Raw genomic sequence first — 22,556 nt, 5'->3', positions numbered from 1 at the left:
TTCCAAATGTAATCCAGGCATGTGGACGTTAGTTCTTGAGCCATGATTTAAATCACCAAAATGTAAAGTCAGTATGGCAAAGAGTAGTTAAGAAAAGCACCTATGTAGATGTCTTTCTTTTATTATAGATTTAGTTGAGACTTTATCAGTCTTCTTGTTCCTCCTGAGATTGCAGAAAGTGTTAGTAATATGTTATCTAACTAGGTGGTCACCAGACTTTTCCATTGTGTACCACTTCACTAAAAAAAAACAAAAAAAAAAAACCAAAACAAAACAAAAAAAAACAACTCCAAACATCCTATATATGTATGGGTTTTTTACTCTACTAATATATTAAGTACACAGAAATACATAAATGTACAAGAAAATAGAATTTTTAAAGATGATATAAAGATTAAATAAATGCGATTTAAAAATAGTAGTAGTAGTAGTACAAAATTTTATTCCTCCTCCCCAGTGGATTGTTTTGCCTATCTCGTGATGTGTGTGCACCCCATTTTGGAGACCACTAGTCTAACAACTCCTGTTTCTCTAGGGGTAGCTTATGTCATACAGCTTTCTTTGTTATCTTTACTAATATGTTGCAAGTGACATTGCACTGTGGCCACCACAGTTATTACAGGATGTTACATTATATTAAAATTAAGGCTAACCTATGTTGCAAGTACTGAGCCTAGGAGAGGAGTTGAACACGTACACAACACACCTATATTGATAATTGCTGAACTAGGAACAGGAATGAGCTCACCTACTTATTTCAAGACAACAGCTGGTAGATGACTACTTCTGATACTAATCTGGAATTAATACCTCAAATAAAAGGGGTTGATGTGCGTTATATGAGTTTGAGCACTGGATATATATTTGTATGCACTGTCACTAGTTTGAACCATTTGTGGGCTGGAAGCAAGTAAACAATGTTCTCTTTGTTGCCAGGCCTCCGACAAGAGTACGCAGCAACTGCTTCTCGGCGAAGTTCTGGTTCTTCTTGCAATTCTACAAGGCGAGGCACGTTCAGTGATCAGGAGCTTGATGCACAGAGTCTAGAAGATGAAGAAGATGGCACACATCATGCAGTGCACCCCGCTGTCAACAGGTTCTCGCCATCACCTCGCAGTTCTCCCTGGCCTTCACCAAAACAATCTCCAAGAAATTCACCTCGCTCCCGATCACCTGCTCGAAGCATAGAGTACAGCCGAGTGTCGCCCCAACCTATGATTAGCCGTTTACAGCAACCTCGTCTCTCTCTTCAAGGCCATGCTACAGATTTGCAAACTAGCAATGTCAAAAGTGAAGGTAAAAAGCTCTGACTCTAATTTATTGCACAGGTAGTTGTGTGGTTCCTGTGAAGGATTTTGGTCAGTGTGCAGTGCTAAAACTATATGCCTGTGTAACATCATGGTTTAAATCTGAGAGTCAACAAAAAAAGCAGAGCAAGCAAAGCTTAAGTTGTGCTGGTGAGCTCTTACAGTCAGATGAGTTGATAGGCTTGTATTTATTTTAGATGTTATCCAGTCACTCTGGGTGTAATTGAGTTTCGTGGTGACAGAGTTCTATCTTTGGCAGGCAAATGCACTAAAATAAAGCAGGGCGCAAAGGAAACTTGTTCACCAGTAGGTTTAGGTCTTACAGATGACACGGTAAAATGCAGGGAAAATAACTTTGGTCAGATAAGAGTAACACTGCAATTTATGCATGTTTGTAGCCTCTGAGATAGTTGAATACTTTCTTCTAGCATTGTAGGACTCTGATCTCCTTGAGTATCAATGTAGCCTTAAATATTAGTACTTAAAGCATGACTTTTCATATTTCTAGGTATTTCAAAGCTGTGCAAATTGCTGTGTAACAAAGTTACACTTGTCATAAACTTGACACAATTCTACTATATTGGCATAGAACAAAGTAATGTGTAATCTTGATATCATTTTTATTCCTAAATGTACTTTTTCCTGATAGCAATCTGGCAGAAACTCCTTTAACTGGGCTGAAATTTCACAAGCATATTCCCACTTCAAGAAATGTAGCTGTTACCTGGCAAATAAAAAATTTAGAAAGAATGTGTTTAGATATTAATAATTCACCTAATTTTTTTTCATCTTTCAAGTAAGATGGCAGCAAAGTGTCTGCAGTAGAGATGATGTAGACATGCATTTTTAAACATTTTCTCTTCTGGGTGTATTTTTGTTGGTTGTTTTTTCTTCCCATTAAGGTAGCAAAGAGGACTGTGCTACTTAGATAATTTCATTGACTAAGAAATTTTATAATTTTAGTCAGGAAAATTAGTGTGCTAGGATAGAGCTTTTGGGGAAAGATGATCCTGTAAATGTAATCATTGAAGAATATCTTTGGAAGGGTTAGCTTAAGTGTCGTCTAGTCATAGTGGATTGGGGAAATATTAGGTATATAGGAAAAAGTACAATGCAAAGGCTAATCAGTTATATTGTGACTTAGTTGACAATTCCTTTCTTGTTCTTTTTCTGGGGTTTCATGAAAGTCTTGATGCATACTAGATAAGCAACAACAAAAATATCCCATGAGAGGCAAGGTACCAAAAGCTGGTATCCCACATACCAGAGGGTTCAAAATAGAACATGCGATCATGTTTCTGAAACACGTCCAAGGAATTCTCTTGCAGTGGGTTTTCTGCAGTTGAATGTTGCTTGGACATTCAGAGTTCATACAGCAGCAGCAAAAAGAAGTTGTTTGAGATTTCTTTGGGGATTTTTTTCTAGAATGGTTAGAGAGAAATTAGGTTGACAGGGTTCAACAATGCACCATCTGCAGTGCAAAGCAATGCAAACTACCAAGTGCAGGAAGTACATTTGTAGGAATATTCAAGCCTGTGAAGACTCTTCTGTTTTCATCTTGAGTGCTTGTGCATGGTTAGCTTACTTCTTTCCTGCATCCCTCTACAGAATCAGGTTGGCCACTCATCCTGGCAAGGCATCTGCAGTCTTCTGTCCAAAGTATGTCATCAACCCAGCTCTGCAGGGGTTGGAGATACATAGAATGTCATTAGACTTGAGAAGAATTTAATGGCATCTTTTTATATTTTGTGAGCAATGGTACAAATGTTAGAAAACCCTTGAAGAACCCTTCAGTATTACCTGAATAGACAGTCAAGTCATGTGTGAAAGATGAAGCATAACTGGACATTTAAATCATTTTGAATGCTGTGTATGAAGAGTTTCTTTCAAAGTGGGTGGCTGTTGTATAATGAGCTGCTGTGGGACTGGTTAGTCCTAAACATTTACTCAAATAATTATGTATTTTTAATCTTCAGGCAGGCATTCTGTCTTAAAAATAACGTTCTCAGTAAAGACTAAAAAAATGCACAACTGCAAACTAGGTTTGCCTATTCAATTTCCAAAACAGTAAAAAAAAAACAACACAAAAACAAACACAGAGAATCATAATCCAGATATGTTTCAATTTCAAAGCACATGATGCTTGACTTTTTTCACCACAGGTGAAAAATGTACATTCTTGTTTTTTTATATAAATGTTTTGTATGTGATAGATCTGAGGATAATACAGAAGAAAATATATACTTCTAAATTGTAGTGTGGTTTTATATGGCTAGCATTTTGTGTCACTTAGATTTGGAGTTCAGCTGTGAGCTCATAACCTGAACTCTGTCCATCATGTTGAGGTATCTTTGTATTATTTTGTACAGAAAAACTAAGGCGTAGTCTTCCAAACCTGTCCAGGACATCTAACATCCAAGCTGAGTCTGTGAAAAACAGCAGAAGTGACTCAAACTTCCAAGTGCCAAATGGAGGAATACCTCGCATTCAACCTCAAGCCTCAGCCAGTAAGTACCTGACTCTTCAATCTATATTTCAGAATTCAGTGATGGAACTCAGCTGTCTTTCAGTTTCATGGCAAAGATAAACATTAAGTGCCACCTGGAGATGCTAATATTGCTTTTTAATCATACCTGTGTAAATCTGCTTTTTTGGCACACAAAATCTGGTCCTGATTATATATTCAAAGAATGTCTGGATCTCTTATTTAAGCTATAATAAATAATTTTCTATAAGTATATGTAGAAGTACTATAAAGAGTGTAACTATCTAAACATTTCTGAAACCATTTATTTTCCGTGATTTATAGAAGGTATAACACTCTGTACTGTTTAATTTTCTTTTTAGACTGCAGAAAATTAACAGGCTATGAAAAAAACACCTAGATGTTTATTGCTTTTGACTAGTGAAAGCTGATCTAAAATGCATTCATGCACATGTAAGCCTTGTTTGCAGTTTCTTTTGTTTTGTCATCTGCAAATTACATATTCAGTTGCAGATTTTATTTACTTTTTAAAAATGTTAGTTACTTCTTGGAAAAGGTTTGGATTAACCTGTGTCACATGAAATAAAGTAGCCCATTGCTGTGCTAGGGGCTGCTAGTTTGTTCAAAATTGAACTGCTGAATACCAGACTGTTGCTAATCTCACAAGTCTCTTGAAAATGGTGACCTTAAGCCAAAGCAAATGACACTTAAATATTCAGTGCTTCTTTATGTGTCAATATTGACAGTTCCTGTTGTTTAAATGTTTCCTGACCATTTTATTTTAAAGCAAGTTTCAGAATTTAATAACCTTGTGTGACATTTTCAAGAGAAGAGCACATTATGAATATTATGTGTAGACCTTTGAACTATGAAAGTTCTATGATAAAAGTTCATCAGTAATCTAAATATTTGACAGGAAATGTAATATTAATTTGTGAATGAAACTAATGTTTTTAATATTTTTGCCCATTGAATGATAAAGGCATGCTGGCCTGCCTAGCTGCCCTTGTTAACTGGTCCTTTCAAAAGAGTGTTAATGCAACCAAATACAGTTAAATACAGACTAAAGAGTACAGACCACGCCAATGACTACAAGATTTCTATCTTTGTAGTGACTCAGGCCAGACAGTCGTGTGGACAGTCAGTCCTAGGTGTGTGATACTGTAGCTAAAGAACTTAGTGTGACCTTGTGATTGTTCATACAGGTTACCCCAGCTTCCTTGCACTTTGCGCCCTTCTTCCACTATTCACAAGCACTCAGAAAGAAGTTGGGATTTACAATGGAAAGGACCTTTTATTTGGGTCAAATACAGGACTGTTAGCTGTTTCGCAAGTTTATCAAACTGTAAAGCACTTGGAGCAGTTGGGACAGCAGCTCTCCAACTGTTATTTTTAGATGGGAAGAATAATCAAAATTACCTAAAAGAAAATTAAGGAAACAAAGCTTTTTTTAGTGAAAAAATTGTGCAAATTTTATTTGGCGTTTTAAAATTGAGTGAACTGGGAACGTAAGAGCACAGAGGGCAGCTTAGTTGGCTAGAAGGCTATTTCTGATATTAAAATTGTATTCACATTGAAACTTTATGGAAAGATCAGAAAGCAGAAGTCTCAATATTCAATATTTAGTGAGTTATTTCAGTGCAGGAGCCGAGGAAGTCAGACATGTATTTATACATGTACGTGTAATTTTTTCAACATGTGGATGCATTGAGAATCGCAGAAATTACTACATAAATCTGCTTGCCTTTCATGGGAATCTTTCCCCATATATGAACCACTCTAGACCAGCTTACATTTAAATGTAAGTTAAGCATCATTAATGAAGCCCAGATTTCTAGCTTTTACAGTTTCCCTGCTCTTACAGATGTTTGTCAGAGTCTTGCTATTGACAATCGTAAAACGGTTTGTGTATGAAGTCAATGAGTAAGTATCTTTGCTTAGTCTGGAGTAAAAAAATTTTCTGCAAAACCACATTGTATAAAAATTTCCAGAATTGTGTCCTTTTTATAGTGTACTTTTTGTTTTATTGGTTTTATATTTTGTCACCTTGCACAAAGCACTGTTATATTGCAGCAAACTTTTGTTTTCCCTTGGCAATGACTTCTGTGTCTTGGGATTTGAAGCTTCCTCATATACCTGCTAGTTTTGCATGAGCTTACCTTTGCAAAGATGCTGGCTTGCCACCCAAGGTCACTACTTTTCTCCTTGTCAAAGATCTGCTGTTCATAATTTACTTGCACATTTGCTGTGGCTGCAGTACTGAACTTGCTATGGTTGCTGGCATTCAAAAATGAGTTAGGAATCCAGTGAGTTTCTGAAAAGACAGTTCCTGTTACTGTTACATAGGCAAATTGTACACACTTGCTTAAAGAGTAGAGGTAAGTTGCATAAAATATGCTTAGAGGTACAACTGTACAACATGAAAACATTTGGTGTTTTAAGATTGTGTGATGAGAAAAATCCAATTATTTATTGAAAAGAGACTGAGTAAATTAAGTAGCAGTTGTAACTATCACAATCTTAATTTATATCTGATTGTTCATTCTGTTATGCAGAAAGTACTTTCTGTATATGAAAGCTATTAAATATTTCACCTTAAAACACTGGCAGATAAAGTAATACTTATGTTCTCCAAGGAACAGAAATTTTACACTTTGAAGTGTTAAAATAACAGGAAGTCTCTGTGTTTGGACCCTGCATTACCTAGATTGTGTAAAGCTGTAGACGATGACTTCCACACAGGAGCTCTGTGCCTTCTAGTGGGTGGTGTGTGATATTTAGCTGGCACCATTGGCACACGGATGTTAAATCTTTAAACAGAGTTAAATATAATACTTTCTCAGAGTGCTAAGTTGTAGATTGTTCAAGCTATCAGTAAAGTAACTAGTCTACTTGCCAGGATCCAGCTGCTTGGCATGTTGAGAGTAGAAAAGTGTGTTTTGAGGAAACTCAGTATTCCAACTGAATAAATCAGAAGTAAACACAACTACACATATTCAGCACGCACTATTTGTGACATGCAGTGTAATAGTATATGGAGCACTTGAAGAGCAACAAATAGTGTGGATAAGCATGCACTCCACGTTTATCTCAAACTGCATGTTTCCTCAGCATTGCTCAGATTGCACTGCCTGAAGTTCTTTTCAGTGATTCGGTGCACAGAATTGTTTAGCTATTGAGTCTCTATTTTCTGGATTCTCCATCGAGAAGGAAGGAATTTGATAAATATATTTTAAATACTTTCGCTGTTATTTCACATACCTGACTTGCAAGTAGGGTAAATAATTGTGGAGGAAGAAACTTAGTGCCATATGCAGTAGCATATTTAAATCCAACTGAATGAGTTAGGGAAAACTAAGTTAAAGATTATGAATATGAAAGAAGAAGCTGTTCTTCATTTTCTGTGGTATATATAAAAAAAAGACTGATTCAGTAAAAAAATAGCATACTGGAATATTTGTGGACAGAAACACTGGCCAGTGGCCTTCCTCGCTAAATTCCTAGGAATTGTGCTCATTGTTAAACATCTTAATGTGCTTAATTGGCTGTTAATGGGTATACCTTAAGTTTATAGCAAAAGGATGTGCCAGAAGTTGAATAAGAATTGCATATTGCCACATGCTTTTCTGCATTAGATTCTAGTTGGTAGAAGGAATAGGTTTTTTTATTCTCAATAGCCATAGGCAGCATTAAAATGTTTAGAAATACTTCAGTTCCTTTTTGCTGTTGGTTGAAAATTACAGATTTTACTTATTAAGACCAAAATGAATAACTGCCTAGTTGTATTTTCAGAATAAAGGTAAAACACACAAATTAACTATTATAGTTCACAAAATATTGTGAGTCTTGCACTGACTGAAGAAGGATGGAAAAGGTGATGGCAATTATTATATGGTATTAAGTTTTTTAAAAGGATTAAACATTATTAGGATTCCAGCTGTTCCTCCCCTACCTTCTTTCTAGTGATACTCACCAATTGGTGATAGGATTTCTGAGCTTGCTTACTCAGGGTGAGGATCTTTATGCACAGCTGTTCCTCCATTCTCCTTCCTTCTCACTGTGGAAATAAGCCTTGCTAGTGTGATCAGTTCTATGCTACTATAAAAACTCCATGCGCTGGGGTGAGCACAGATGTTTATTCATACCTTATCATTTTGAGAAGCCTTTGTAGGCGAAGCTTTATTTCATTGATTACTTTCCTCCTTCTCCCCCTTAAATATGTTGTGGTGAAAATACGCTGAGTCAATGCGTTCCTTCTGGCAATAGGTAATTCTCTCCTTGCCAAGTTTCTGCAGCTCTTGGAACACTGGCTTCTCTCTTGGTAACTGGTTGGTAGTGAGGTCATTTCAAGGCAGTATCAGCCCTTGAACATTACTAGAAAAAAGGCAGGGCATAGGAGCAATAAAAAGCATTTTTTGTCATGCAGACTACATGCTGGCAGCTGATGATTCTTAATGTTATGTCTTCATTTTAAGCTTGAGCCCTCTTGTATACTTTTTGAGTGGAAAAAAAACCCAGGCATCTCTCAAAATGGCTTATGCTTGCATTACTGAAAAATACAACTTTTATAAGATTATGATAATATTTAGCCAAAGATTTATGCTTTTGTTTTGTGTTAGAATATTTTTTGAAAGCTCCTTTAAAATGAAAAGTTTAGTCTTGCTAGGTCAAATATGAAGGTTTCATTGTCATCTTTGCCTCTAATCTTGCACTCATTGCTGTAGCATGTTTGCTAGGTGGCTTGTTCTGCCCTTGGTGTATTAATTTTTTTTGCCTTTCTGGGCTTTTTGCCCTGCAAGAAGCTTTACTCTTACAGAATCTGCGCATTTTGCACTGTAAAATTTCTGACATGCTCCTTTGTAACTCTGTCATTAAGAGCAAGCACCATTTAAAAAACCCCACCACGTCCAGCTTTGAGTGTTTTACTCACTCAGTTCCTTGATGCTTCACAAGTGGATGCAATTCTGAAATTCCCAATAAATTTAGTTTTCTTACCTTCTTAGACAAATATAACACTTCTTGTCTTTCAACAGCTCTGCAAAGGCAGAAAAATTTGCCTCGTGCTGCCTTCAAAACCAAACAGTTTCTTCAAACTCCATCTACAAAAGGAGGTAATTAACTTGCAACCTCTTATCAAGCTCCAAAAATCTCAGATAATTGTTCACCTGCATTAAAGCTCACATATTTGAAATTAATAAAATTGCTGTTGCATGTTGAGATTAACCAAGTGGTCCTTGCTGTATGAAAGTTAACTTTTTGGTCTAAACATTAAAAATGCAACCTTGCATTATATTGGAGGAAAAGTATTAAATTGAATTTTTAGATAAAATCCAAGGATTGGTGACTTGTACCATTAATCAGGAAATCTGGATTAGAAAAGTAGACTCCTGAATCCATATTCATTAGGGGTACATTTGGATAGAAATTTTTTAAATCATAAAATATAGTTTTTAAAACAAAGGTTGTAAAAACTGTTCTCTTTTTGATTGTGCAAAAATATGCAGGCAAGTTAAAATATCACCCTTTGTGCTGGAAAAAAAGCTGCCTTTGAAAGAATGAACATCAAATGTCAGCATGTTTTACACATACGTGTGCAAGTGCTTGCACTTTCCTCTTTTCCTCTCAAAACTAGATTATTAACCCCAACATATGATAACTTAGATTTGTGGGGTTTTTTTCTAAAGAAATTAGAGGCTATTGTATATGATGTTACAGTTTGCTAATGGCTGAAGTTGGTTTCTTTTTAAGAACATGATGCATAATTGAGTCTGATCTAACTGGACAAGTTTTAGCTGATGTTTAATTCTGGCAGCCTTGTATATGACACTGCCTCAGTGTCACTAGTAAGATAAAATCAAGTTAATTATTTTGGTTTTAAGCATAGTTGGTCCTGTTGTCTATGACAATCTAGAAGATCTCATTTTAAAGATCCTGTTTCACTTGAGACCAATTCATAAGCTCTGTATATGCTGGAATCCTGTAAGGATTGTTAAAGAGTTCTTCATGCCGATATTGAGACCAGCTGACAAAATATATGCATTTCTCTCTGTGGTTTAACAATGCAGACTTCTTTGAGTCAACTTCATTCCCTGCAAAAAGATTTAGAAACATATCATTACTTTGGTTTAACAGGAGGTCTCAGTCTTCATAATATTTCATAGCAAATGGAGGAAAGTTTTCTCTGTGTTCTGCTTTGGCATAAGAGTCAGAGTTGTCAGGGTTGGAAGGGACTGCTGAAGATCATCTAGTCCACCCCCCCCTGCTATGGCAGGATCACCTACAGTAGGTCACACAGGAACATGTCCCAAATGGGTTGTGGAGTCTCCTTCTCTGGAGACATTGAAAACTCTGGGCAGCCTGTTCCAGTGCTCTGTCACTCTCACAGTAAAGAAGTTTTTCCTTACGTTTAACTTGAACCTCCTATTCTCCAGCTTCTGCCTATTGCCCCTTGTCCTGTCATTTGACACTGCTGAAAAGAGACTGATCCCATCCTCCAGACACCTGCCCTTTAGATACTTACAGGTGTTTATGACATCCCCCCTCAGTCTCCTTTTCTCCAGGTTAAGCAGACCCAGCTCTCTCAGCCATTCCTCACAGGGCAGATGCTCCATTCCACATCTCAATTCCTCTGCAAACCTTTGCTGTCTTCCCAGTTGGCTGTGCCTGCACCTTCATCTAGACATGTCTGGAATGCTGATAAGGTCGATGGCCTAGTCTGGAGCTGTGGAAATGTACAGAATATTAACTTCTCTTTTGAGTTCATATTATTTGTAAAATAATAGAGTGAGGAACCATGCATGTTGCACTGCTGGTTACGTATTCCACTTCATAGTTGCTGCCCTTCCCCACTGCAAGTGAGGACCCAGCATGACCTTTGCAGTTATTTGCTCTTGTATAGTCCTTGATGTGGTAACTTTTTCTTTTGATCTGAGATTCTCACAAGTATGGAAGCATTATGCAGTAATGAAACAAGACTTCTGTTTCAAAAGAATAGACAACTATGAGCAACAATTAAAAATACTGTTAATTACATTGCTTGACACCTTTCACACATGGATGGTGGGATTTCTTCACCACTTTGTGTAAAACATTTCAAAGTACATTCAAGTAACTCACTGTTACCAGTTTGTTAAGGCTTGTACAGCAATCTAGTATCAGTCAGATCACACAATGGTTTGGGTCATCTAATCCACCCCCCCTGCAGTGAGTGGGGACATCTTCAACTTGGTAAGGTTAGTCAAAGCACCGTCCAACATGACCTCGAAAGTTTCCAGGGATGGAACATCTACCATCTCTAGGCAACCTCTTCCAGTGGTTTGCTACCCTTGTCATTAAAAAAAAATTCTTCCTTGTATCTAGTCTGAATCTACCTTTTTGGTTTAAAACCATTACCTGTTGCCCTATCACTGCAGACCCTGGTAACAAAAAGTCCATCCACATCTTTCTTAAAAGTCCCCTTGAAATACTGAAAATCCACAACAGGTCTCCTCAGAACCTTCTCTTACATGTTTGTGTTTTTGTTAAACATGGGTCAGCTCAGCACTGCACATAGGAATACAGTTATCAGATAGTCTTTGACTAAGGCCATATCTCACTCTGTGATCCTGATTACAAAAATTACACACAGAGTTTTATTAAATATCCAAAACTGTTCTAAGACAAAATTATTTATATGTAGAGCAGAATTATTAGGCAGTTTGCCAGAGATTGCATCATGTGGACTGCTTTGGAGATCCCAGCACATTGGAGGACAATTCAGTCCTTTATATACACAAATGAATACAGCTTTCAGCAATGCCCACAATGCTGTGCTGACAGGAAATGTTTTGTGAATTGACAGTTCAAGTTGGAAGCGTGGTAAAATATGGTCAACAGAAAACTGGAGAGATGGAGAGGACTAATTTACTGGATGCTTGCTTTCACTGGGAATGTGACAAGCTTTCTTCAGTTACAACTTTTCATTGCTTATATTCAGGACCAAAAAACCTTTTCCCCTTTATGAGAGGCTCAAAGCTGTATTAAGTTTTCACATACTGATACTGCTCTGCTAGGCAGTTGCTAACATGATGCTGTATTTGTGTTCTCAGCAAATGTTGTAATGAGAAGCTTAGTGTTAAAAGTTTCCTGTGTTTACGCTGTAGAATCACTTGGAAATTCTGTGTTCAATTGCTCCAATGTTACAGGCAATGTCACATTTTAAAAACATCTGATACGTAATATATCTTAGTCCTAGGAGCACCTTGCTGCTGCTCTTGTTCAGTCATTCTGCTGTTAATGCTTTCCTTAATCCATCCTCTAGCTTGACACCAAGGTTCTTATTTTAAGGGGTTTTATTTATTATCCTTGCTATTTACCAATTGTTATATGTTGACAGCTCTGCCACCTTTTTGGTCACCTTCCCCTTGAATGGCTTCCTGCTGTGTTAGATATCACTGTCAGTGGAAAACCCCCCTTGGATAATCTAAAAAGGAATTCACATCTGTAATGAGGCACATGTTAATCTTCCTAGACATGCCCTATAAGAAATTCCTTCAAAATACAACCTGAAAATTGCCACTTCCTCTGTACCCCTTTTAGGATGCTGTATTCTTGTCACTACTCATCCCTTCTCGCACTCCTCATGCTCTTAGTGGATCTAACTTGTAAAATAATAAAAGCTATGTGAAGGACCATCTTCTTTATGTACATAATCTGCTAGAGAGGGGACAACTTTGGTCTCTGTATAAAGAAGTTCGTTTAGTGGAGAAAAGAATAGTTCATGCAAATGTGATTTTGTTACTTTCCTGACCATTACTGACCCACCCTAATTAGTTAAAAAAGCTGGTGGAGTTCCATCTAAAAATTAATAGGATAGTTTAGTTTAAGTATTCTCTTTAGTGGTTATAGATTATTTGAAAACATTTCTCATACTTGTGAAGAATTGTGCTTAAGGTTTGGCAGCATTAAAAACTTGAATATTCTGGTTTATAAGAACTTGATAAAGGCCTTGCATACTAACTCAAATACAATATCTAAATACAGATATTATTATACTGATAAATTAGATAGTGTTTGTAAGAGGAGGGAGGCTATACATTGTTACAGTTGTCTGGTATAGGTATCATAGCAGCACCTTAATATCTTTGGTGTTGGGGGTTGGCTGACCCTATCTCCCCACCCCGATCAGCCACTAAATCTGGCATGTGACCATATCTTTAGGTGAATTTTAATTCAGTTGATTAGGTTAAAAAGAGCAGCATAAAAGAAACACTAAGATGCTCTGCAGTCAGGATTTTATCGTCGAAGGCTAATGTACACTTTGAATCTCTTTAAAGACTTACCACATCAGAATACTGTATTCAACGTGTTACTTGAGGAATGGAAATTATGTTTGTATGTTTCCAAAGCAGTTAAATTCCTTCTTAACAAACACATTATCTGTATTTCTTTTGAACTGACTGATATAATCGTTAGAGCCTTACTAGTATTACTTATAAATCCAGATAAATAAATATTTGTAGTAAGCAAATGGGACATGAGTGTTACGATATCAAAAACACATGACAAAGAGGACATCTGAATTCCTGTTTCTCATTGCTGCTTGACTGGCTGAATTCCATTATCCATTCCATATTGTTTGAATATTCACATTAAGTAATTTCCTGGCTTTAACTTCAATTATACTGTAACTTAAGCTTGAAAGTAACTCCTGTATTTTATTTTCCAGTACCTTCTTCAAGTAAATTCCGCTCACCTGCAGCACCGTCTCCCCTAGCTCTCCGACAACCAGTGAAAGCATTTAGTAACCATGGACCTGGTTCAGTTGCTTCTCCAGAAGCCACACAGCTGCCACACAGTAGTTCTTCACCAGGGCCTCTTGCAGCCCAGAGTTCAGGTTTGCCAAGCCCTGCCAGCAGTATTAACAGCACTACTCTTACCAGACCGGCAGGGACAGCAGGGATGAGGAGTGGTTTGCCCAGACCCAGTGCCCCTTCTACAGGGGGCATCCCAGTGCCTCGTAGCAAACTTGCACAGCCTGTTCGCAGGTGAGTATGTGACTGGCAGCCTTCATCTGAAGTTCTCACAGTGAATTTGGAACGTCTATGTTTGTGCTGGTCCTTCCTGCAATTACTGTGCTATCTCAGGATCTTCAGAACAGAAATGGAGACCTCCATGTGAAGTATTTTCCTATGTTTCCAAAATCGTTTTGAAGCAAAAGAAAAAGGTTCTTGAGTTAGAAAGTGAGTAACAAAGGACGCTGAACTAAGAAAATAACTTTAACAGGACCAGAGTGCAGTTGTCCAAATCACAACTTGTCTTAAGTGTTTCACTTACTAAACTTAGCTATTTTTTGTGGAAGTTTGCATACATAATGCAGTATCTGTACACTGTGCAATAATGAAGTATCTATGAATGTCAAGATTTTGAGGTAAGCAATATATAATATTCTAAACAAGGATTTCCGTGTTTATACATCAGTGGGGACAAAATGGCCTGTTTTTACATGGCAGCAGATTAAGTTTGTATTTTCACAGAATTTAATAGCCAAATGTTTTCTGTCTGTGCAGATGTTTTTCTGACATGCTAATTGCCAAGATACATCAACACACAGAACCTGAAACTTCAGGGTTTATTAAGTAGACTGTATTGCAGAGAAGTAAAATAGTATTTCAATTATTTATAAAATATTTACATTCTTAGGTACTGTAGATGGAGACTTCAGCAGTTAAGTATGAAACTAAAAATATCTCCTTTTATTTTAGATCATTACCTGCTCCTAAAACCTATGGCAACATGAAAGACGAGAGTTGGAAAGATGGCTGCTACTGAACTGCAAAGCTTAATGCAACGTTCCAGTGCTCATGGATGCTTCCTCACCAGGCTAAAAGACAGCTTGATTATACAAACTGTTCAGATGTGACTTTTGGGATTTGTAAAAATTCCTGACCTCTCTGTCTCTAATTAGCACAAACTGACAGAGATTATAAAGCAGCACTTTAATGACATCTAACATCAGATGTTTGGTGATCATACAATCACTTCTACATTAAATTGCTATCAGTTCTGGGGTTCTTCTCTTGCTTGCTAAAAATGATTGATATGAGCATTTATGACAGTGGCCGATGTCAGATGGCAGAAACCTAACAAATGCCAAAGAAATGCCCATCTTGAAAAACAGCAAGTATAATAGTCAACTTATGTTGTCCAAAACTTCATTCTCAGCCTGTTTTAATTTGGCAGAAAGATTGGTGAATATGTACTATTAAACAGGACTATGTCAGTCAAAGCTAAGATTCTGATTGGAGACTGCTACAGTGCCAGGGAAAGATAGCATTTAACCATTGTATGAGGTTCTCATTGGGGAAAGTGGTACGTGCCTCCTTCAGGAAGAATCAAAAGTTTAACTCTGGAGGATTAGGCTGAACAGTAAGTAGTAGCCATGGCTTTTATTAACTTTAAAGGTTTGAATGCAGCAGAAACACACAAATGCAATAGTATAGCTTGCATCTTTCCTATGTTGATTTATCATGCTCTTATATGTTTGATTGCCAAAAGGGCTTAGTATCAGCTGAACAATCTTTCTAACCTTAAAGTTCCCAGCTCAGGAAAGATGGCCTTTGCTACTGTAGCCACATTTTTAACACATGGCTTGCTATTTGGGGAAAACTCTTCATAACAGGTTTCCTTACAAAGGAAAGAGCAAGTCGTAATGTTAGTTTGTTCTGATACCATGTCACTATGCTTGCAGCCTGAAGCAACTGTAAATGCTGTTAAGGAGAAGGAAACACAACTATGCACTTGTAACATACAAATTTTAAGGTAATGAGTTGACTCTTGATGCCAAATGATATTCATTTAGGTGATGTTCCATGGTATGAGGGAGTTTTCTGTATCCTATTTTTTTACTTTCATCCATTTCTTAAATTGGGTTATTTTAAATTGTAAATATTTTTACAGAAGATATTGCCCATGTACGTGTGTTTAAATATGTACTTTGCCTTATGTATGTGTATCTTACATTACTGGTAACAGAGTATGAAACCTGCAATGTCTGTTTACAAGCTATTAAATGCCGCTGGTGGCTCTGACTTACTCTTAACACATTTTGCTCAGAACAACTCTTATTTAGCATTTGAACCATTGTTTCTGTTCTGAAAGACATCATTCAAACATATGTAACTAAAGTTGGATTGGGTGGGACTAGCTAAATGGAAGGGATGTTGTTTGAAGCTTTTTCAGTATTTTGGATGTACAGTTGATGAAGTAAGAGAATGTGAATGGTATATCCTTTGTGCAATGACTGATGAACACTACAGGCTGGAATGGGTGGTAGGTAGCCTTCAACCCCATTAGTAGCAGAGTTTGGAACTGCTGGTGTATTTTGACTCCCACCACTAGGAAGATAACTAATCCTGAAATTCTAGCACTTGAATTTTAGGCCAGCATTAACATATCCCTGGATGAAAAGCCATGCAATACCACTTGATTTGGAAGAAGCCAAATAGGAAGGAGACTAATTTGCAGCTCTGATTACTCAAGCAAATTTTGGGTTGATGAATGACTTCACACTCTAGAGCAAGATCTGTGCTGAGACTTTGAAGTCAGGGTATCAAATATACTGTAATTCAGTAAGATTTCAGCAGGGGTAAAGAAACTACCTTGTGCCAGCAGACCAGTACATGTAACTAATCTATTCATCTTGTGTGGTTTGCTGACACAGACGATGGGTGTCGGTATCTCCTGTCACGATGAAGAAGAGAGGACTAGATCAAATGCACATATTCTCACCAATGCCCAAACTTTTAACATTTCAGCCTTTCACAAAGCAAGGCTGCAGTCTTCATTGGGAAAAGGTAAATTGTAATTGGTGGATTTTATCAAACACTTGATTGACTTTTAAATTTTGAAATTCATTTTAGATTACAATGTTGGGGGTTTTATCATGGCTGCATCAAACTGCTGTGTACATTTCCTTAAGTAATTCATCACTTTGGGTAAATTCAGCTTAAGTTTTATAAGGATTCTTTTCTTTGCTCTTCTCCCTGAAATGCAGCAAATGACTTCCTGAAAAGACAGGCTCTGTTTACTAGAAAGCCTTTGGCATTACCAGTTTATTGGTATCAGGAAATCATGGGGCTCTGTGTTTAGAGATTTACTGCAGAAGCGTGGAAATATGGATTTGATAAACTAGTGCCTATGATTTACTTAACTTATGTTTGATATAGCAGTAAGGGTTTTATGAATGTGGATTACTTTTTGTGCCAACAGCTCGGAATTGTTGTATGTGTGTAGGCAGAAAGACTTGTTCTGCTTCCAAAGTTATTTAATTTTTTTTTGTTTGAATGTTTTTGTAAGTGTTAAAAGTGTAAAAAAATATATAAAATATTCTTACCACAAAATACTTCCTGGATCATTATTTTTATAACAAATTATTTTTTAAAGCCTTCAGTAATTTAGGAGATACTGGATTTTTTGGTTGGTTGGGTTATTTTCAAGAACCATATTCACTTTCCCAGAAGTTACCAACATCAGCTTCTGTCTCCTGTAATTCATGAACTGAGTACAGCAATACTGTGTTTGTGTGAAATCTGGGATTTTGTTCACAGACAGAGGTGGGCTTGTGTTGTGCCTCTGCTCTGGAAGTGCAATTCTTAATGTGAAAAACCGTGTTCAGAATTTTCATTCAGAGTGCAAGTTGAAGTACAGGATTCATGCTCACTGCAAACCACCACATGAAACAAATTTTGAACATTCTAGAATTTATGGAGAAAATTGAGCAGTGGAAAAGTATAGCTTGTAAGCTGCTGTCTTTCAGTTTTTAAGTACATGTTTTTTTTCTAGCTCATATATGAATGCCTCTACCTTTTGGCTCACAAGCAAGAAGTTTGTTTTGAACTTGGTGACTTTTTGTAATTTGCCTTCTACAAAGCAACATATGCAATAGTAAAGTGAATGCCATCTTTTTCTTACCTTAGTATTAATAAAGTTAAGCCAGGTTTACTTTATTTGGTGGCCACTTAATATTAAATCTGTAACAAAATTTAACATGTGAGGCTTGCTTTTAATTGTTTCTCCCAGCATAGTCCCCTATGTTGTAATTAAGCCAGTACATTAAAATGTTCCCTCCTAGTTAACTGACCTACTTACATAGAGCTGGCTTCACACCTGCTGCTTCTAAAATGTTATAATGGAATCATAGAATGGTTTGGGTTGGAAGGGACCTTAAAGATCATCTAGTTCTAACCTCCCTGCATGGGCAGGGACATCTCCCACTAGACCAGGTTGCTCAAAGCCCCATCCACTCTGGCCTTCAACACTTCCAGGGTGGGGGCATTCACAACTTCCCTGGGCAACCTGTTCCAGTGTCTCACCACCCTCACAGAAAATAATTTTCTCCTACTAACCTAAATCTCTCCTTTTCCAGTTTAAAGCTGTTACCCCTTGTCCTCTCACTAGATGCCCTTGTAAAAGGTCCCTCCCCAGCTTTCCTGTAGGCCCCTTGAGGTACCAGAAGGCCACTGTGAAGTCTCCCCAGAGTCTTCTCTAGGCTGAACAACCCCAACTCTCTCAGCCTGTTGCTGACAAAGATGTTAAACAGCACTGGTCCTGGTACCAGCCCCTGAGCACTGCCACTTGTCACTGGTCTCCACTTCACTACTACTCTGACTATCCAGCCACTTCCTTATCCGCTGAATGGTCTATCCATCGAGTCCATATCTTTTACTCCTAGGAGTCCAATGGCAATAGTAAAGAAAAGTGAGCAATAAACATGTAAGGAGGCAGAAGGTTGAAGCTGCTTATGCTGCTGAAGTCTTGGGTGGCTGGAGAGCACACAGCTTTGATTATTTAAAGCTCATATTTTAATAGTATTTCTGAGAAATGGATATCAGAAACTTAAATATGACAGCAATATATCTTTAGTTCTCCCTCTCTTGATCTGTAAGAAGAGTGAACTTGAGATTGTTTACTTTTTAAGTAAAACAAGTATGATGTGAGGTTGCTTTCATTTTAAAAAATAAAAAAATCCTACCTACTCTTGTCTTCTCATTGTCAGTTCTGTAGTATGAAGCTGACACCTATAGGCAGTCTTAATCTGTAGCCATCTTGTTTCAGGAAATGAGGCTGGAATTCAGGTGCTCTCTAGAGTATCTATGTTTTACACACAGCTGCACAGAAATGAAGATGCTCTCTGCTCGAAGGGTTAAAGAACTGAAAGGAGCAGGTTCTACTAGACTCAATTCCACAGGATTGTTTTATAATGGTATTTTCAGCCCTGGTATCTCATTCAGCTGTGCTGCGTGGCCCTGCCCTCTCTACATTGAATGATAAACTCTCTGGTGACTAAGAACTTAGAGGACACAAAACATGACTGTAGCAATTAAACTGAGTTATGGATCTTCAGTGGGATTAAAGGAACTGGTAGCTAAAATAATGCCTTACCAGCAACGTGGTGCATCATCCAGATGTGTTACGAACAGTGAATTAAAAACTACGAGCTTTGAAAGCTGGAAAGCCTGAGATTCTCTGTGCGGTGTGGCACTCTCACATGAGGCAAAAGTGGATTACATCTGCCCCAAGACTTAGACTAAACAAAAGAAGATACTTCTATTGTAAGCTGAGCTCCTATCATCAGCATAATAGGTAATCGTGCTTGTCCATTTTCTTTTGGAAAACCATTGTGATACCTTACAAAAATAAAGCTTAAGAGATAATGGCATGTGATGCCTTCTCCCACAGAGTGTTCAGGCCTCCTTGCATCTTTTGAATTATCCCTGAAAGATTAGTTCTGTTGTCCAGGGATATTAAAATAATGCGTATATGAGGGATTAATCGTACATGCCTTACTGAGAAGGTGTTACTCCGGGTTATCATGCACAATGTGCAGCGCTAGGAACTCTTCTGTTCTCTTCCATTCTCTTTGCCACCATCTTCTTGGGACTGTAGTGAAAATTGCAACTTTTTATAGCCCTACTGTGAGGGAGCACTGCCTTGCTGGTACAAACAACTTGGTCTGATGTCAGGCACACTCCTCCCCCCCCCCCCCCCCCAACCCAGCATGTGGTCTCAAGCAGCCTGAGACCAGCTACCTCCACATTCCTCCAGCAACAAGGCTGTGAGAAGAACCAGGTGAACACCTGCCACCCTCGCCAGCTCGACTTCAAAGTCAATTTGGGAGCTACTTAGTGTGATACATTTTTCAAGCTTTCTTACAGCTATATCCATTGATAAAACTGAAATTATGTTAATCAGGTCTCGTGAATTACAACTCATTTCTGAAAACACCAGCATTTCTTGGTCTACCGTCATTATTTTCTTACTACAAATAGTTGGTGAAATTAAGTAATATACTTCTCTGTTGGTTTCTACATAAACTTGCTTGTTTGCATTCAAGGAAAGCATTCATAGAGTAATTAAACTAGTTTATTTCAGTAAGAAGGACAGTTGTCTTAAAAAACATTAAAGTGGTCCATGTTAGAGTTTGGGGTTTTTTTTCACATTAAAACTATATAGTAACAGGAAGATGAATAAGGCTACTCATGCCATGTTGTTCCCCTTCTCTGTCCTGCCTAAGAGAAAATGGAGCGTATTAATGTGGGAGTAGGTCATCAGTGACTTGATGTGGGCCTCTGCATGGCCTTACCTGCTTGACACCCTGTAGGTGAAGAAATGTTTGGGTCATGACATGCTGGTGATGGGAGTGTGGTCAGGGAGACAGACATGCTGGGCTTGGCCATGAACAGAGACAGGCTGCTGGGCTGGACTTAGGTGCCCCCTGTTCTAACCCCAACATGGCTGCACTCTTAACTCTTGGCAGTCTCCTGCATGTGTCTCAAGGCACTCTTCCCAAGTTTTCTGCTGCCCTTCAGACATTCTCAGCAAACAAATCTGTACAATCCATTACCAGACTGATCCTTATTCACCTCCCTGTCACTCAGCGGGTTAATTCTGCTGTATAATTTCACAGCTGCGGCTGCTGCTTTCTCTGTGCTTCAGATGGGTGCCAAAACACTGAGGGAAGAAAGTGACGCTGGATCGGGCTCTGGGTTACAGGGCATTTGTTTTGGACCCAGTTGAGGGCTGAGGGCAAGGCCTGCTGCACTGCTGGCTGCTTGAACCTTTTGTGCGCAGAGTTAAAGGAACAGGACAGAATCTGTCTTGTTCAAGCAGAGTTGCTTCTCTTAGTAAAGACCAGCAGGACAGGAGTATCTTCTACTATCTTAAATACACCTTCATCACTCTTCTCCTTTACAAATGAAATGTTATTGAAGCACATGCTGCCATTTTGAGAAGGGAAGAGGGGGAGAGCAGGCAAACCTCTACTCTTCATGCCTCACCTCCTGTGATAACCTCAGCTCCACGGTTATCCATTTAACCCCACATTAACTCCTCAACCACTGAGCTCAGAGCAATGTTGTATTGTTTCTGTTCATCCATTCCCCTCTGGGCTATTGCAGACACATAAACCAGCTCTTAACGCTGCTTCAACTGACCTGTCTTCAAAGGAGTTAGTAAAACCCTGGCCTGATTCCTGTCCTTTTAAGATTGTGCCTGAATGTTGGTGACAGTGACGTGGTGTCACTGCTGTTACTCAGCCTCAGGAAAGAAGTCTGGAACAGCCTCCTCAGTCCATGCTCAACCCTTGAAACCCCTTGCTGAGGGTACAGCTGCATAGCCATAGTGATGTCAGTTCTTAATTGAAATAAGTACAATTTTGGGGAAAAATAACATAAACATAAAGGACACACAGAATAAAAACAGGGCCTAGGTAAAAGTGAAACATTAAGAATTAGACAAAACCAGATTTCAATCAGAGAAAAATGCCCCAAGTAGTCAAGAAAGGCCTGATGACACCTGGTAGCCAGGTAAAAGAGATAGGAAGGAGCACTGCCCACAGCTTATCTTGGGTTACAGCCTTGAGCACTGGGGGAAAAACACTGAGTAACTGAAATCACCCTATTACCATATTAATGAGCCATTAGCACACTAAAATTCACACCCACAGGCTAGAGTGACTCCCACTAACAACAAGCCCCCTACTCTTTGAGCAGGTGTATGAAATTTTTGAGCAATGCCACCTCAAATGGAAGCGAGGGATCAGTGCCCAATGGTGTGTGCCAGTGATACTGTGATATTAAAGGTCTTTCTCATGTTTCTGGGTACAAAAGTAGCACTTGTGTTTTGGGAAAGTGAGCTTGCTTTGTGGAATGCCCCCCTGCTCCCCTTTCTACACAGAACTGGATATTAAAGCAAATATTTTGACTCTGTGTGGGTTGGCTTCTTGCACACCAGGTAGCAGACCCAGCGCTCGGGACAGCAACAGCAGCCACTGCCGACGTGATGCACTGCTCCCCCAGGCGGTGATGCCCTCCTGAAGACCCTGTGATCAAAACACCCAATACATGATGGCCATAGGAGACCCTCCTTCTGTCCCCTGCTCTGCCACACACTTTCAATGATGCCTCATTTATTTTCTTGTGGTTCAGTTCCTCATCACTGAAATAAGCCCTAATCTTTATGACCTGTGTGCTGGGAGCAAGGGGCAAGTGCGCTGCTGTGCAGAGAAAGGCTCACTCAGTCAGTTCAGATCTTGTCTGATACACAGTGGGGTAAGTTAAGAATGGAAATTTGGTTGACCTCGGTTTATAAGCCCAAATGTCAGGGAGCAGATAATGTCTATGGTAAATGTCAGAGTCGAGGGATTTTTATTTTTCCTTAGCAAAAAAAAAAAAACAAATCAACGAAGTTTCAGTTACTGTGTTTCTGCTGCCGTTCACACAGGCTGA

General features: G+C 38.4%; 1 protein-coding gene across 3 annotated transcripts in view; it reads left to right on the top strand.

The window, feature by feature from the left end:
• SLAIN2 (SLAIN motif family member 2) overlaps nt 1-17,171 on the top strand; it is a 33,336-nt gene extending 16,165 nt beyond the window's left edge. Inside the window, exons 5-9 of one of the 3 annotated variants that reach the window (XM_051617756.1) lie at nt 937-1,296; nt 3,677-3,814; nt 8,826-8,903; nt 13,499-13,817; nt 14,535-17,171. In XM_051617756.1, the coding sequence (XP_051473716.1) occupies nt 937-1,296; nt 3,677-3,814; nt 8,826-8,903; nt 13,499-13,817; nt 14,535-14,601 (962 nt within the window). In that variant the 3' untranslated portion in view covers nt 14,602-17,171. Of the gene's footprint in view, nt 1-936; nt 1,297-3,676; nt 3,815-5,656; nt 5,976-8,825; nt 8,904-13,498; nt 13,818-14,534 lie in introns of those variants that run through there. The other 2 variants (XM_051617757.1, XM_051617758.1) reach the window with 2 other exon arrangements.
• The last annotated feature ends 5,385 nt before the right edge of the window (nt 17,172-22,556 follow it).

This window comes from Apus apus, chromosome 4 (assembly GCF_020740795.1).
Source record: "Apus apus isolate bApuApu2 chromosome 4, bApuApu2.pri.cur, whole genome shotgun sequence".
Taxonomy (NCBI): Eukaryota; Metazoa; Chordata; class Aves; order Apodiformes; family Apodidae; genus Apus; species Apus apus.
This window is presented reverse-complemented; position numbering and strand designations above follow the sequence as displayed.